Source organism: Helianthus annuus, chromosome 12 (genome assembly GCF_002127325.2).
Source record: "Helianthus annuus cultivar XRQ/B chromosome 12, HanXRQr2.0-SUNRISE, whole genome shotgun sequence".
NCBI classification, from domain to species: Eukaryota; Viridiplantae; Streptophyta; class Magnoliopsida; order Asterales; family Asteraceae; genus Helianthus; species Helianthus annuus.
In genome coordinates, this window is record NC_035444.2 from 9,003,555 (window position 1) to 9,021,035 (window position 17,481).

Below are 17,481 nucleotides of genomic sequence, written 5' to 3' on the forward strand. Positions count from 1 at the left end.
GTATCTTGGTGTCTCCTAAAGTTTAAGATATGTTTGATAAAGTTTAAGAAGAATCATATCATAATTGTCCTAATAATTCAAGATTTGACAGGCTGTGGATAAGAGAGAGATAAGTATGTTAATTAGATGCATAATATATTATGTTTAATGTTGTATATTTATGTAACATGTGTTTGTTTTAGATCTTGGATTGAGAAAGAAGCCAGAACGATGTTGCCGGTTTAAATAAAAATAATTAAAAATTACAAGTTTTGTCTCGACATTAATCACTGGATCAGGAGATTGGGATGCAATTATGTAAGATTTTGCATGTGAACAATATATTCTGGACACCGCTTGCTGCAAATCAGGGATAAGCAAAGCTACAAAAAGCATACGTGTATATTATTACTAAACAAGTTAGACCATCACCAATGTAAGGTGATAAATGCACTTACAAACGTGCTTTGCATTGACCATGGTCTTATAGTCACGTGTATTACACGTATTGAATAATGAAAATTGTTTGTCTGCAGAGCATATTAAGACAAATAGGTATACCCGATTATTATCCCACAAACTTGTCATATATTGCTCATAATAATCAATACCCAACCCGCTTCTAAAGTGCCTAACAACTTTCGTCGCAGTCATTAATTATTTAATTATGTTTACATCATCAGCTTTAGCTAATGAAGTAATGAAATACTTTTCATCAAATACATTAAAGAATTTATTGCATGCTAGCATTAACTATAAAGTTTAAGTGTCCAAAAAAACTAAACATAGATCGTATTTGGACAAAATTGCCCTTCAAAAACATTTGTTTCGCAAATAATATATAACAATTCATGATTATATGAACCATTTGTTTTATAAATCAAATATGGTAGTGAGGATTATGTGTGTATATTGAAGCCTATGATAATCTTCCTTAAACTTGGACATTGGTATACACCTCATACACTTATTGTCAATCTTTACAACATTAAACAACATTGTAAACATGAACAGAGGTTTGGTAATTTAATTCAAAAATATTATTATCATTATAAATCTAACATAAAAAAGATTTATAAAAATATGTTTTCGATAAGGATTAATTGAAAAATATCATTATAAAGTAAAGAAATATTTGAAGTAAGGAAGTATTTCGTAAAAAGGTTTAGCAAATCTAATCTTACAAAAAAATATTGGTCAACTTAAAACATATTATTGAAGTAAAGGTGTAAGGTAAAAAATTTAAAATAAGAAACGTATCATTTTATTAATCCGATTTAAAATTAAAAAAATAGTAAAAAATCAATTTTGATTAAAAGTTTTTTTTAATTTTAAAAACTTGTTAAATTTGTCACACCCTGACCGCAACAGATATGGTACGAGGCATAGATAAAAATAAGCACGTCAGAACGATATATTTGAAATTTTATTACGCATTACTATATGGTTTAGGTTTGACTACAAAGAAGGCTAAGAAGCCACTTATTATAACATGTGGCAACTCTCAATTTTAAAATTCATGAAAAAAGATATAAAAATATTGAAATTTGGGGACCCTGATATTTTGGGAGCCCTAGGCCTTTACCTGGGTTGCTAAGAGCATTCACATCCAATCCATTATATTTTCACCCTAAATTACACTAAAATAACACTATATTTTCTCTCTCATTTTTAATTAATAATATTTTTTTATACCTTTATCATTACCTTTTCTCTCTCTTCCACTCACAACCACTTTCAAAATATATTAAAAAATTATAGGGGGTGAACAGTGTCCCCCCAAATATACAGATGAACAGTAACATTTTCTCTCTCCTCCACTCACAACCACTTTTTATACTCTTTATATTCTAAAAACAACACACACATAATTTGATTCCTTGGATGTGAATGCTCTAAGCCCAATGCTTTAAGCCGAAACATCACAATGTTTCGTGAAAGAGTATGCTTGTTGACGGTTAAAATAATGGCCATTATTCGATTACCATAAGTAATAACTTTGGCAAACAGGAACTCTTTCACTGGTAACTTAGCTACCGTTGATCGCCTAAGTTGCTAATTCACATTTAATTTTGCTGATAGTATTACTTACTGATAGCACAAGTTTTACGACTACTACAACATAAATTTGTAATTTTATAAAGTAAATTACAGTTTCGTCCATGTGATTTGGTAAGAATTGTCACTTTCATTATTATTATTTACTTCTTTTAATGACAAATTTGGCTACTACCCTACATTACACCAATTAATTAAATAACTTTATCTCCTCCCGTCATCGTCAACATCGCCCATTGATCTCTGATGATCCATGTTGCATTTTACTCCTCGATTATTTGATTAATTTGCAGGTGGATGCAGAAAAGTGAATGATGGTGGTGATGGTTCAGTGTTATGCGAAGAAGAGAAAGAAAGGGTGGGTGTGGGGTAGGTTTTTAAATGAATAATTATATTTTTATGTTTTATTTATTAGTAAGAAGATTTTAGTAACTTCATGCTGACTTAACACGAAAACTAACCCTCATTCAAGTTAGGGACTACTCGAGAAACGAGTATGTAAAATGTGGGGATCAAGGCTGTAATTTTAGAAAGGTGACGACTATAAATGAAATTTCACCCAAACACATGTACATTAGGGCAATTTCTCATAAATAAATAAATAAATAAATAAATAAATAAGGTTGAATCAAGTGGGCACAGATCTCTCAATGCAACATAAAATCTATACACATTTGACAACAACATAACAACAAAGACCAAGTAACATTTAGGGAGTGTTTTAATAATTTGATGTAATCGATCAGGAAATCAGTATATCGAACCATGAATCAAAACAACCTTATAAAAACTTTTGGGCTGCCAACAGACCAATCAAGCTAGGCCATCTAATACCAACTTTGGGCTGCCATAAAATGACCCAAAAGACATCCATAGAAACCCGCCAGATTTGAAGAATAATTCCAGCTCACTTAGTCTCCTCCTGTTCTCCATATGCAAAGTATTATTTCGTTGTTGTATATTTAATTCAAGTAGGTGAACTGATAAAAGGTTACAAAGAAAATTGTTGCACAACATATTTGTTCTTATCTTATTTATCATTGGGAGACTTGCCAATGGCCATCTATAATTCATTTAGGTGATTGATAATCTCCAATCGGTGTCTATTAGAGAGAGACATGGGTGGTGGATTTGTGTGGTTGGAGGGGGAAGATAGGTCGACAATAGTCTAAGACGGGTGACAGTGAAGGCGATTTCTAGGATAGAAGAACTGGATGATGAAGATGCATTTTGGTTAAGGCAGAGAGAGGGGGGGGGGGTTATAATACTTTCTTTTTTTTTTTTTTTTTTAAGAACAAGTGTATTATGATCATTTGACCATAAATTTAACAGAATTACAAACAATGTTAGTCAACTTGTCTGAAATGACAAAAAATGAAAAGAACAATGTCTCTCACACCAAAATAAATAAATAAATAAATAAGTGATGAAAATGAGATTTCTGGACAAACCAAATGACGAAAACCGTAATTTACTATTTAATATAACTTTATTTAATATTCCTAAAGCCTAGGATTAAATGTAAATTATATAAACCTTATAGTTAACTTAGATATGTATTATTTAGGCTATATAACAATAGGGATGGGTTAAAATAAGAATCAACTTGAGTTGTGAGAACTAGGTCATCCAAAAGGTTTTTCCGGAATTTTTTTTCTTAAAAGTCATAAAAAATCACTTGTTTCAGCAAAAAAAAAAAAAAAAAATTAAAAAAATGCCGCATACCCACATTTACATGAGGTGTAAAAAATATTTATCTTCGTACAAAATTTACACCAGCGCGAGCGCGTAAAAAAAACTTGCATCAATCAAAACTACCGACTGTCCGACTCGACAATTTTTTTACTTTTTTTTACAGATGTATTTATAATATTTTCATTTACGTTTGTGCAAAAAAAAATTTGGCCCAACTCGCGCGGGAAGAAAAAGTTCACACGATTCTCACAACTCGTGGTGGTTCTCATTTGAACCGAACCCTATGACATACATCATTAATCTAGTAGAATAATATTTCTATTATTCGGATACAAAAAGATATGGATAACAACATAACATTATCAACATATAGAAATAGACAATTAATATATCTATTATCTCTTTAATCATGTAAGAACAAGTTTTATACTTTTGATAATCATATTTAATTAGTATTATTTATATGTCAGGAATGTGATAATATTAACAAATCAAATTGTATACGTATAATGGAAAGTAAATATTCGAATATTTGGTTATATTGAAATAAAAAATAAAGAATTAAAATGAAACAGAGCTTCACTAAATCGGATATTGATCCAAAACAACAATCTGTCACTATCACTAGAAGGGAATGATATTCAAAAAATAAAAAAAGAAAGAACAAAATATTTGTATGGACCATGGAAATGGGTTTTTAGACAAACCTCACTAGTCATTAGAGCAACAACGGAAAATGATATGATGAAAATGGGTTTGTTCAAATAAACTTTTCTGGAACAAGGAAATATTAGCATTTGATGTCAACATTTACAACCTCAAGACCAAATGTTACAATATGAAAACCAAACCAACATGACTCCTTCAAAAGCTACAATGTGAACATTGGTAGCTACTTATTTTAAACATTAAATCTACACTTAGGAATATAATTCAATAACGAATGGAAACCACATAGTTGTTTTTTAGTTACGTCGTGTGCAATCACGTCTGATCTCACCCTTGTTACCCGTCAAAACCCCTACTCGACCAAGCTTGGTAATGGCGGTCACGAAAGCTTGGTTAAAGGCATTGTTGCTAGACGCAAATTGATTGACTGTTGGCCTTGATCGAGTATCCGTGAACAAATTTTGGTCAGAGGTAAACAAACCCTTTCCTTGTTGAAGGTTCCTAAAATACGCATTGTCGAAAGTTCGAGGGGTGGTAGGGTCCATGTTAATTGCTATCCTTGGGTCTACTTTAAGCGGACACATTTGCCTTAGTTGAAGAGCATATTGGCGGTTTAGCGTCCGGTCTATTCCCTTCTTATTATAAATTCGTTTCGAGAATTTGCTACAATGAGAAAATCCAAGTGTATGTGCACCTGTAAAACAATTAAACACCATTTATAAAAGGTGTTCAAAAAGACATATTTTTAACCATAATGAATAACGTGATCTACATGCATGATCAAGCCCGTTATTAGTTGAGTTTATTATCTACTATAGTTATTATTATTCGATATATTATTTATCTTTGAAGTTCATTTTTAGTCATTATTCTATCTCTGGTTTGAATACCATGATAGTTATTGACGTTTTACCGTTATCATTAGTTGGTTAGTTTTCTCATTATCATTTTCATTACGATCTCTATATAATGGGGTATGGTTAAGGTATTTTATATATAAAAATATTATTTTATTAATACAATTTTTATGTTCTTTTGAATTCCCTCGCTGCGTTATAAAACACATTTAATTACCTGAAAGTGCAACCATATCGGTTTGAGATAAACCATGCTTTGCAAACATGCTATTAAGTTGGTCCAACTTAAAATGTGGTTGTGGAAGACCTTGTTGCACACTATTCTTTGTAGAAACCCTCCCATCTCTTCTTCCCAACTCTACACTGTATGATGGCCCACCTGCCTGTTTATTTAAACAAACAAATATATAAACATAACCAAATCTATGTAATAAATATATACTAAGATATTTTATTTCCTATGAGACCCAAAAAATCAACAGTCACATCAAAAGAATATGATTGTTCATACCAAACCAATGACATCTCTAGTGGCAAGAGCCAATATATCTGCACAAGAAACTTTATTCCGGCAATTGGGATTGCTGTCAAGGGCGGCTTTCGCTTTGATGACTGTATCAAATCCGTCTCCAGCGAGTGACAAGTTGTCAGGATGGTCCTTCTCGGCATTTGCATTCGCTAGAAGAACCGAAGCATCACATCCCTATATAAACATAGAGTAAAAAATGAATATGTTAACAGTTAATTAATGACTGGTAATCATAGTTAGAAATGAGTATGGCGGAAGTTAAACGAGACAAACCCGAACAAAACAGTCATGAAAGAAGAGGCGTAGAGTGGCTGGGGCGGTGACAAAAGTTTGCCGAAATTTTTTGGTGACAGCTGATTTGACTATTGATTCTACATTTGGGCAAGTGTTTTGATAGAAATTTTTTCTAAGTTGAGCATATGATGAGGCAACAAACAAAGAGAGGAACAAGAAAGTTAGTATTTGCTTCTTCATTTTGCTTTCCTTTTCTCTTTGTTGTATGATTTTGGAGTGAGGATGTTTATATAGATACCTACATATATTATTGTAATATGGTCAATGACTTAAATACAGATACATATATGAGTATGTCTATTTTTTATTGACCATTGCCTTATTCAACAATGGAATAAGCTAGTTTATCCTACTAGCTATAACTTAATCATCCATGTTTGTTAGTCAAAACAGAATATATGCATACATAATACATATATGTAATTTTAAAACGGTTTAAATGTTAAATACATAAAAATGTGTTAAATTTAATAGATGTTATTATAGTTATGTGCAACATAGTAAAATGATTATCTTTAAATTAGTCCAACCTGTGACTTTTTTGAATGGTCAACGAATTCTTCAAAAGAGCTTCTGGCGAAATTCATCACATCGGGATACATTCGCCTCCAAACCAGCGAAATTCATCACATCGGGATACATTCGCCTCCAAACCAGGGAAAACCCTCACCCTAGGGCCGAAGCCCGTGAACACTCGGCAGAAGGCACAACAGTGCGGTGAGGTAAAACCCACTTAGTTCAAAGATCGAACTAGTGATCGCCGCCTACTCGTCTAGTCTCCTTTCATCACCAGTTTCCACCAAAACTAAATGGTGGAGGCTTGAATCGAGTCACTTAGAACACCGGGTCTTTCCCCATCTTGTGAATTATTAGACTAAAAATGTCTAACCTATATGTGTATAAAATTTTATATCTGTTGAATTGTTTTTAAAAAATAAAACCTACTATATATTGTTAAAACTTTTAATGAAATTAATATTCATATTCATATTTTGTAGTTTCTTGCCTTTCAATTATTAGAATCTTTAACACTTACAATATATATTAGGTTTAGTAAATTTTAGTTCAAGACTTCAAGTTTCTAGTATCACATGAATATGACCACTATAATATAAATAATGGTTTAGTGGTATTGTGTTTGTTCATAAAAAACGACGATGTGGGTACACATTCTTGCATGTACAATATTAACTAGTAACTAAATGTAAAAGGTTATTAAAAAAGACACTAAATGATTTCAACCCTTTCATTACATAAACGGTAAAAATTACCAATTTAATATACTTTGACTATGTTAGTTATTATATTGATAGGTTGTAGTCTCGTGTATTGTACTAGTTGAATAATGAAAACTACTTCTTTTCAGAGCATAATAAGACAAGTAGGTGTACCTAATAATCATTCTACAAGCTTGTAATATTTTGCTCACAGTAACCAATACCTAAACAGTTTTCATTATTCAATCCATATAATACACATAATATTTAAGTAGAATAATTGTAGATAAATTTTATTATTTTAAATCGTAGATGAGAAATAAGGACTCATTGGTTTAAAATATTAAAAGTATTAGGGGTTGTTTGACAACTTTCGAATGGTTAAGTGCTGAACCAGTAAGAGTAAGAGGTCTGAACCATTAAGTGTTAAACTAGTAAGAGCTCTAAATCATTAAGAGCAAGTATAATGCTTAACCGTTCAGAGACAAATGTCTGACCAATTCAGATTAGAGGTCTTAACCATTCAGACTCAATATATTGATTTAAAAATAATTTTTTGAGAGATAAGATAGTATTGACACGTGTCTTCTTTAGAATGGTTTTATTAGAATTAAGAAGGTAAATATCCGTACTAATACCGGTATTTGTTTTTATCTCTTTTGGTTGTTATACCGAGTACCACTACTATACCAATACCGCAATGAATTGAACCGATGCCAACCAAAATCCCATCACGACATGTGAGGGAATTACACTAGTTATATAGATATTGATTTGTTACAACTCCAATATATTCTTCCAATATTTGAATTACTTTGGTTGTGAGCAACTACTATGGCATGTTACTTGTATGCTGTATCCGTTGAAATTACAATGTTTATTAATCATTACTTGATACGTATTTCAGATTTTGTATCAACACAGTTATTTTAATTAAAAAGTATACATTTGTTTCTATATCAAGAGCTAATTAGAGAATTTATATGGTTATTCTGATTTTAATTAAAAAGCGTACATTTATTTCTATATCTAGAGCTAATTAGGGAATTTATGCAAAAATGAAATTGCATTAATTTTAACGTTATTTTACTAATTTCGTGAAAATAATGTTAAAAGAAGGGGATGGTTAATCATGCATCATGTGGTGGCGTTGATAGCCGAAAGACAAGGGAGTACATGCACTAATTGGCCTTTGTCTTAATTGCCTAGTGTTATGTTCCTTATGTCCAAGGCTTGATACAAAAGTACCATCGAGCCGGGGGTCTCACTGGAAGCAGCCTCTTCATTCCTACAGGGTAGAGGTAAGGCTGTCTACATCTTACCCTTCTCAGACGCTACCTTAGTTTTGCTATTGGTGGGATTTACTGAGTATGATGATGATATGGTTATTCTGAAATTTCTTGCAAATATATTCTTTATGTCATACCTGTAGATCAAACACGCAACTTAATGTTAAAAAATACAACAAAATATTGATAAGAGGTTTAATTAAAACTAATATCCCGAGAACTTATATAATTATATGTAATACAGTACAGAATTAATTTCGATAAAGGATATCATAATATATTAAATAAAATGATGGCTGAAATATTCTTGAAAAGGTGGGTACATCAATGTATTAAAAAAATATTTTACTTTTGAGTTGGTGTTATTTTCTATATGTGATGGTTGGCATGAAAGTGATAGTAATCTTAGGCTGGACGTTGATTGATTAACTCATGGCAGCCAATTTTATATTTAAGATTGAGGTTGAGTTATGTGCAATTTGTTGTATATCATCGATTAAATAAAAGTTACATTTGTTTGAAGCATTTTGTGAAAAATGGAAATATACTAACAAAATCACACACTACTAGAAAACAAACTCTCACCGATGAAAAGTTCATCCATGACAAGATCTGTATGTGATTATTAAAACAAAATCCCCAAAGAAAAAGAAAAAAAAAAAACTAGTATTTTCTAAATCTTAGATGATAAGCAGAAATCACCAACGGTCTAACGTGAATAGACTTAATGTGATTTTTTCTGGTCTCGTCGATGATCCTTCGGTAATTCACAGATTATTGACGGGAATTTTGAAATATGATTAATACACAGATTAATTGGCTTTTTTTGAACCTAAGTAACTCAACTATATTAGTCATCTTAGTAACTTAACTATGTTTGCGCTTGAAATACTTTAGGTTTCAATTAGTTAGCAAGAAAGCACTTCTATAAACAAAGTTTTTTTTTTTTTTTTAATCCAAACATGAGCACATATATCATCATTTTTTGGTCTTTACGGAGCTTATGAAAAGTACGTCCATGATACTAAGCAAAAATAGCTTAAGGTGTTCTTTGTTTTTTAAGAAGGAAAATGTCCGCAGTCTGCGGACCACATCTGCAAACATCTGTAGAAGAAGAAGTGAACCAAACCTTTGTCGTCTGCCCGTCTGCAAGAAGAAGACTGTTTATTTTTTAATGTATGTAGACTTCTAAAATAAACAGGTGGTGGTGTACGGACGGTGGTGGTGGTGCTGGACGTTGGTGGTGGACAGTGATGGTGGTAAGCGGTGGTGGTGGGTGATGGACGGTGGTGGGTGGTGGACAGTGGTGGTGGTGGTAATGGACGGTGGTGGTGGGTGTTGGTGTTTAACCCTCTGCAGACCTTAGAAGATCTTAGAAGTGCATGGGCCAACTCTGCACCAAAAAGAGCTCGCGCAGACGTCTTATAATGAAACGTCTTCGGAAAAACAAACAGTCTACGGATGACAATGTCTGCGTGTGGTCTGTGCTGCGCAGACTAGAAAAGTCTGCGCAGAGGTTTTCAAAAAAAAAAAAAAAAAAAAAACAAACAAACAAACAACACCTAATATTCCACTTCACGAAGTTGACACTTAGGGTGGAAGCATAATACACCCCTATCACGGTCGTGATGCCATGATACACCACCACAAAGAGATGTATCACGCGTGATGGGCTTGTTTGTGTGATGTTCATTGCGGCTGTGATGGTGGTTGTGTTTGGAAATTTGGCTGTTTGGCTGTTCGACTTTAAAACCATAAACAAATTAAGTTATTTAAAGGTTTGAATTTTGGCAACAATTGTGGATTGATTTTCAGGTTTACGTTGGTGGTTTTGAAGAAGATGATTATAATGGGAGTAAAATATGATAAAGTTTGTTGATGATACATATTAGAAAAAATATATTAGATGATAAAGTCAGTTGATGATACATATTAGAAAAAAATATATATTAGCGGGAATAAATTTTATAACTTTAATAATAGTTATGAGATATGATTTAATTTGCTTTTCTTTGTAATTATCAATCAATCAATAATAAATAATAATAGTTATTAATTTTATTTGTAATTATCAATCAATCATCATTAATCAATAATAAATAATATAATTATAGGGTTTTTACTATTTGATAAAGTCTATCTAGGTATGGAAAAAGGTACACACAACAACCTTTTGTCTCAAACAATGGCGTATACTATTAACACTACAAAATAACAAAATGCATCGGTTCATAACGCTATTCAAAAAAGGTAGCGGCGCAGCTTGTTGCCCGCTTACCGGCTATTTTGGTGTAATTGTCCTTAAAGTTTTTATTTTATTAAATTATGCATGTTCAATTAAAAGTCAATCTTCCCTCATTTTCATTTAGTTTTTGTAATTGTAAATTAGAACTTCTTCAATGCCTAAATCCCATATATGAACTAAAACTAATTATGGCAGGCCCATTATAGGCCTTTAAAAGAAGAATTCTGATTCGGGCCTACTTTGCTGATAACAACAGGCCCAAAAGTTCCTTGTAAACCCATGAGCTGGGTTTGTAAACTGTGTTAGATGACCCAAGGAGTTAGTAACACTTAAAAGGCTCTAGTAACTTATTTATTAAAAAAAAAACTAGAAACATGTAAGTTCGTTTCTTATAACATTCTATTTTATTACTGAAGACCTCCCATTTTTTCCTCATAATTCTGCAAAAGAAACTTGTATAATACAAATGGATTCTAGATTATAAACAAATTGATTATGGTGTCAGACGACTACTACATGTCTACCTGACCCTATATATGTGATGAGTTTGACCCATTTAATCTGTTTTATTTATAGTTTTTTTTTCTATTAAATTTACTTAATATGTTAGAGATAAAAAAATTATCCAAAAGATCTATTATGTAGCATCTGATAGCAAAAGTATTGTTCAATTTGCCTACAAGTAGTTTATGGCTTTATTTTTGGTTGCTCAAACGAAAACATTTCATAAGGTTGTCTATCATGGATTGCTCACCTCTAGGCACACTTAGCCATGAATTTCTTCCTTATCGACAACCAACGCATCAAAACGCATTAGTTGTATTTGAGTCAAGAGTTATTTTATGAACCCATCACATCTAAAGTGTGTGTATATATATATATTACAGAGTTCTTATTCTTATTTACTCATGTGCATGGTCGTGGTGAAATTTATATGCCCACGCGATGGTGATTACGGATGCATTATATAGTGATGAAAAGTGTTGGTGGTGGTCATAATAATGGGTTGTGATGGTTAAAGAAGGCATACATTAGGGGTGCTGATCATTTTGGGTTTGACGGGTTTCATTTGTGATAGGCTTACTATTGACATCATGAGTTATTTAACAAACACAACCCATATATATAAATCGTGTAACCCAAACATGATTTATTTAACTCAATTATCTAATTGTTGCAAACAAGTTAACGAATAGTAATCAAGTTTAAAACGTGTTAATTTGGTGTAAATAATGGGTTAGCTACTCCATGTTATGTGTTCGGACATGCAAGAGAAGGTTGAAGATCAAGGCATATCAAGAAGAGTTCTTTTGAAAAATTGCAAAGCATGTGCAACTCTGAAAGAATTACATACTTGAGTATAAGGTCTAACCATTAGCTTCGACTTAGCTTCTATATGCTCATTAGAGGATAACGACACAAGCCTTGTACTAATAGTGTCAAGTAAGAACATAAAAATGTGTCGAGTCGTTAAATTCATGTGTATATCATCTTCATGTATTCAAATGAATAGCTTAGTGACACACCAATATTCAAATATTTGGAATGTGTAATATACTAAATAAAAATTAAGTGTCCAATATTTTCCATTTATCTGTGAGTTTGTATTTCCGTTAGGTTAGTAAACGAACCGAACGTTCAGCGAACAATTCATGAACCGTTCGGCTGGAAGTTCGTTTATGTTCAACGAACGAACATGAACAAGAAATTCCGTTCGATTAGTTAAATGAACGAACATGAATAGAGATCTCGCGGCGTTCAATTGTGTTCGTGAAAATTCGTTCGCTTCTGTTCGTATGTTTGTGTTTTAATTAATGATTTTTGTACTTACATATATTTTATATATACTTTATATATTATTAAACTTTTATTTATTTTTTTACCCTAACAATTAAACTAGCAAACCCTATTTCACCTTGTTTATGCATCATCTCTTTTTCCTTTCTCATTATTTATATTGACGAATACGATGGACCTCCATTCCACAATAAGGGATTCAAGTTCCAGTGCTACTCTCTAGGCTTTCCACCTTTATCATTCGTCGCGTTCGCCAAATTTATTTGTGTTCGTGAACCGTTCAGGAACACGCTCATTTCCTTAATGAACGAACACGAATATAAAATCTCGTTCGGTAAGTGTTCGTAAACTGTTCGTAAACACATTTATTTCCTTAACGAATATACACGAACAATACCTTATTCGTGTTCATTTGATTCGTTTATAGCACTAATTTCCGTTATCACTATTTTACGTGATCAAGGATTATATTACAATGTGAGGAATGTTAATGATTTTAGTGTGGTCACACCATGGTTAATCATGATTTACTTATATGACCAAAGAGAAAATATTTTTAAAATGATTTTTGAATTTTTTTTAGAGATGGTGCTTTTTTCCTTGCAAATAATAAAACGTTTCTTTATTGAATTACAAAAACGCTTTTATTCTTTCCATATAAAGTGTTTTTAAACATTTTTTTGATAAAAAAAATATTCAATAAATAATGATTTTTCAAAAGGGAGTCTAATAAAAACTCCATTTTTTTAGAGGATGTGCGTGACAAGTAAGAAATGTAGTTGAGAGAAGGGTTAATTATTTTATTATAATTTAATATTAAAACTCTTAGCCACCTTTACTTATTACAAAAAACAAAAAGACAAAAGAGTGCACCAAATTATAATAACTGTGATTTCAGCACTGGACACTGGTAGTGGATTCATGCATTTATCTTATGCTCCCAACATATCACATATTCAAAGTTTCCAATACCTAATAGTCATGTTGACATATTTCTACTCTAAATTAATCAAATCTAATTGGCTAGAAGCGCTTTAATGTAGAAGAATGGTAAACAATTATAACCACTGTATTTTATTCTAAACATACATTGCAATATCAAGTCTGATAATATATATTTTGTCTTTGTTAATGTATGTGTCTGGTAATATATGCAAAAAGAATGTCAATTCCAACAATTATACGATTGTCATGACTGAAATAAAATCGAAAGCTTATCAGTAAGATCAACTGAGATTCGAACACAGATTTAGATCTTAGAGTAAATTGCGATTTTGGTCCATGTAGTTTAATGGTTATTGCTATATCTCAAGTATTAAACAATAATACCAAATATTCAAAATACCCAAACAACCATTAAACTTATACCAGTCTGTATTAGACACCTTTTGGTGCACCACAAAAGATAAAACTAAAAGACAAGTAACAGCTATTACAGAAACTTTATGCATCAAACATCTATAAAAGTCCGAATAATAATACATACATACTTTTAAGTTTTAACAGCAAGTCACCAGCTAAAAACTTCAATAATATGTTACAAAAATCAGTGACAAATATTATGCCACTACTAGAAATCTTCATTTTTTACTACAAAAGTTTCCCACAAATTTTCTACAACTAAATTTTTACTACAACTTTCCTACAGTTTTTGCGACAAAAAAGAGAAACACAAAAAAAACCTAAAACTTTTCCGCAATTTTCAGACAAAATCGCCACACAACATGAATTTGTAGGAAATTTGTAACAAATTGAGCCAGTTTCCTATGGTTTTCCCACAAAATGAGGTTAGTTATTTAATTTTAGTAAATTAAACAATTTTAATAAATAAAATAATTATTTTGTCGAAATTTTGTAGCGAATTGAGTTAGGTTGCTACAGTTTTCCGACAAAAAAAATTACTTTATTTTATATTTCTTAATTTTAATAAATACTATAATTTAAAAAAAATAATATGTTTTTTGAGTTTGTAGGAAATTTGTCGAAAACGGTTTTTTAATTAATTGTTTTCTTAAATTATTATTATTAAAAATGAGTAAAAATAAAATATTAATAAAGTATGTTAAAAGTGGGATTTGTGACAAATTTGTCGAAAAATGGTAGAAAAGGCTTTAAAAAAATTGTCGGAATTTTGTGGAAAATCTTGCGATGGTTGTTATTTGTCGGAAACTTGTAGCAAATTTTGTGGTAGTTTTGTCGCAATCATACTTTCCAACAAGAATTTTTCACACGGACCTGTTTTGTCGCAAATTTGTAGCTAAGGCCAATTTTCCACAGATTTGCTACAAATATGCTTGTCGTAAATCTGGCTGTTTTCTAGTAGTGTGCAACTTAAAGATATATCACAATTCACATAAAGTATTTATTATATATTCAAATTATATTCAACATAATCGAACTGTTCTTCGAAAACTACTTGCATAGGTACATTTGAACAATTGTAGCTACTTATTCAAGAAAAATAATCATCATTTTTTTAATTAACTCTAGTACAGTCACGCCTGATTTCGCCCTGGTTTCCTGTCAAAACCCCAACACGGCCAAGCTTGGTGATAGCGTTCACAAACGCTTGATTAAAGGCATTGTTGTTTGAAGCAAATAGATTAACCGTTGGCCTTGATCGCTTGTCCGTGAACAAGACTTGGTCCGAGCTAAACAACCCCTTCCCTTGTTCAAGGTTCTTATAATACGCGTTGTCAAAAGTTTGCGGGGTGGTAGGGTCCATGTTAATCGCAATCCTAGGGTCTACATTAACTGGACACATTTGTCGTAGCTGAAGAGCATACTGTCGATTTAGCGTCCGGTCTATTCCAGCCTTTGAATAGATACGTTTTTTAAATTGACCACAGTGAGAGAATCCTAGCGTATGCGCACCTAGAAAACAATAGTTTACATGATAAAGTGTGTGTTAAAATATATGTTTTAGTTTGGTACCGTTAATTAATCAACCATGTGGATCAATTAGTTTACCTGAAAGTGCAATCATATCGGTTTGAGATAGACCATGAGAGGCAAACATGGTGTTGAGTTGGTCTAGGTTAAAATCTGCATGTGGAAGCTTGTGTTGAACACTTTTTTTGGTAGAGATTCTTCCATCTCTCCTTCCTAATTCAACGTTGTACGATGGCCCACCTGTCTGTATATTATAAATAAAAAAATTAAGCCACAAAAAAAAAAAACATTTTAAAATGTTGAGTTGCCATTTTGAAGAATATAAATAGATTGAATCATATTAGTTTAGCTATAAAAGGTGATAGGCAAATTGGTAGTAATTTTAAAACAATGACTCATTCATGCTGGTATGTGACAAAGTAAACTTATGACTTTTTCCTTTCCGTTGCCAAAAACAAATTCACTCTAACGTAAAGTAAGTTCTTCTGCCCCTAACTTCCATTTATTATTATATTATATTTCAACACAATTTACAACATTCATTAGCGGCAGTCGTAGTTACTTTTCTGTTAAAGTGAAACAACCTTGAACACGTAATAAGGTGAAAACAACCCTGAACAACAAAAGTGAAAGTTATGAGTGTCATTTTTCGCATTGTTACTATAAATTATTATCAGGAAATGAGTTTAGTTTGGATGATTGAAGTCCAATCTGCCTAAAACTTTAAAATCATTAAATTGGTTCAAATGGTAACCACAAGTCTTGAGGCAATACTCACCAAAGCTACAACATCTCTTGTGGCAAGAGCTAATATATCCGCACAAGAAACTTTATTCCTGCAACTTGGATTGCTGTCAACCGCGGCCTTCGCTTTGATAACCGTGTCGAATCCATCTCCGGCCAACGACAAGTCATCATGATGGTCCTTCTCCGCATTTCCATTTGCTAACATAACCGAAGCATCACATCCCTATACAACATACATAACCATAACATTGAATACAATTGATCATATTACAAAATTTAATAAGTTTGTATATGGATAGTTAAACGAACCCGAACGAAACAGTCGTGAAAGAAGAGGCGGAGAGTGGCCGGAGCGGTGACAAACGTTTGCTGGAACTTTTTAGTGACGGCAGATCTAACGATTGATTCGACATTTGGGCAAGTGTTTTGATAGAAGTTTTGTTTAAGTTTAACTTGAGCATATGATGAAGCAACAAGGAAAGAGAAGAACAAGAAACATAGCATTTGCATCTTCATTTTGGTTTCCGTTTTCATCATTGTAGTTAAGATGGTGGGCATATATAAGTACTGACTACTGAGTACATAGATGCCTAATTTTATAATATTTACAAAGATATACTACTTAATCATATATCCTTGACATATTGTTTATATATTTTTTTTCTGTTATTATTTTCTAACTATCTTTAAAGAAATTCACCGCGTTGCGGCGAATTTCTTTTGTTATTTAGTCCGTGTTTACATGTGTTTTGAAATCACTATGAGCGTGTTGCGAACAGAGCTGCTGATAAGAATAAAAAGAAAATGTAGAAAAAAAACACTAAAACATAACCGAAAGAATATCAACCAAAAAGGTTATATGGTAACGATGTTGTTCGTATGAAATCCGTGGTCAGAGATGAGCAAATTGTTCTGGGTACCGGTACCAAATTTGCCGAACCGAAAGATCTTAAGTACCAATTCGATACCGACTTTTGGCGTTCCTGATACTGGTTCACTACCGTTTTTTACCTTCATATACCGGTACCGTAACCGGTATTTTCGGTATCAGTATCGATTCTGTATCGGTTGACACCGAGCTCATCCCTACCACTGAAACTAAAAAAAAGAAAAAAATTAAAAGTTGAAGAAAATCAACAAATAAAAAGTTGTACGATACCGTTGTTCGTAGGTAACCGTGATCAGGGATGAGCAAATAGTACCGGGTAGCACC

General features: G+C 32.1%; 2 protein-coding genes across 2 annotated transcripts; both read right to left on the reverse strand.

The window, feature by feature from the left end:
* Positions 1-4,474: 4,474 nt before the first annotated feature.
* Positions 4,475-6,297, reverse strand: LOC110892397 (peroxidase 45). Its single transcript, XM_022139563.2, has 4 exons — positions 6,061-6,297; positions 5,770-5,961; positions 5,476-5,641; positions 4,475-5,095 (listed from the first exon to the last, which is right to left on the reverse strand). The coding sequence occupies exons 1-4, from the start codon at positions 6,259-6,261 to the stop codon at positions 4,698-4,700; spliced, it is 957 nt and encodes a 318-aa protein (XP_021995255.2). The 5' UTR covers positions 6,262-6,297; the 3' UTR covers positions 4,475-4,697.
* An 8,672-nt stretch (positions 6,298-14,969) lies between these two features.
* LOC110894009 (peroxidase 45) lies at positions 14,970-16,819 on the reverse strand. Its single transcript, XM_022141173.2, has 4 exons — positions 16,578-16,819; positions 16,300-16,491; positions 15,600-15,765; positions 14,970-15,503 (listed from the first exon to the last, which is right to left on the reverse strand). The coding sequence occupies exons 1-4, from the start codon at positions 16,803-16,805 to the stop codon at positions 15,106-15,108; spliced, it is 984 nt and encodes a 327-aa protein (XP_021996865.1). The 5' UTR covers positions 16,806-16,819; the 3' UTR covers positions 14,970-15,105.
* Between the last annotated feature and the right edge of the window lie 662 nt (positions 16,820-17,481).

Coding starts and splice junctions, on each gene's coding strand:
- LOC110892397 (XM_022139563.2), bottom strand. CDS start 6,261: ATGAAGAAGCAAATACTAACTTTCTTGTTCCTCTCTTTGTTTGTTGCC. Junction 5,962..6,060: donor TTCATGACTGTTTTGTTCGG/GTTTGTCTCGTT, acceptor ATGTTTATATAG/GGATGTGATGCTTCGGTTCT. Junction 5,642..5,769: donor CTAGAGATGTCATTGGTTTG/GTATGAACAATC, acceptor TTAAATAAACAG/GCAGGTGGGCCATCATACAG.
- LOC110894009 (XM_022141173.2), bottom strand. CDS start 16,805: ATGATGAAAACGGAAACCAAAATGAAGATGCAAATGCTATGTTTCTTG. Junction 16,492..16,577: donor TTCACGACTGTTTCGTTCGG/GTTCGTTTAACT, acceptor TATGTTGTATAG/GGATGTGATGCTTCGGTTAT. Junction 15,766..16,299: donor CAAGAGATGTTGTAGCTTTG/GTGAGTATTGCC, acceptor TATAATATACAG/ACAGGTGGGCCATCGTACAA.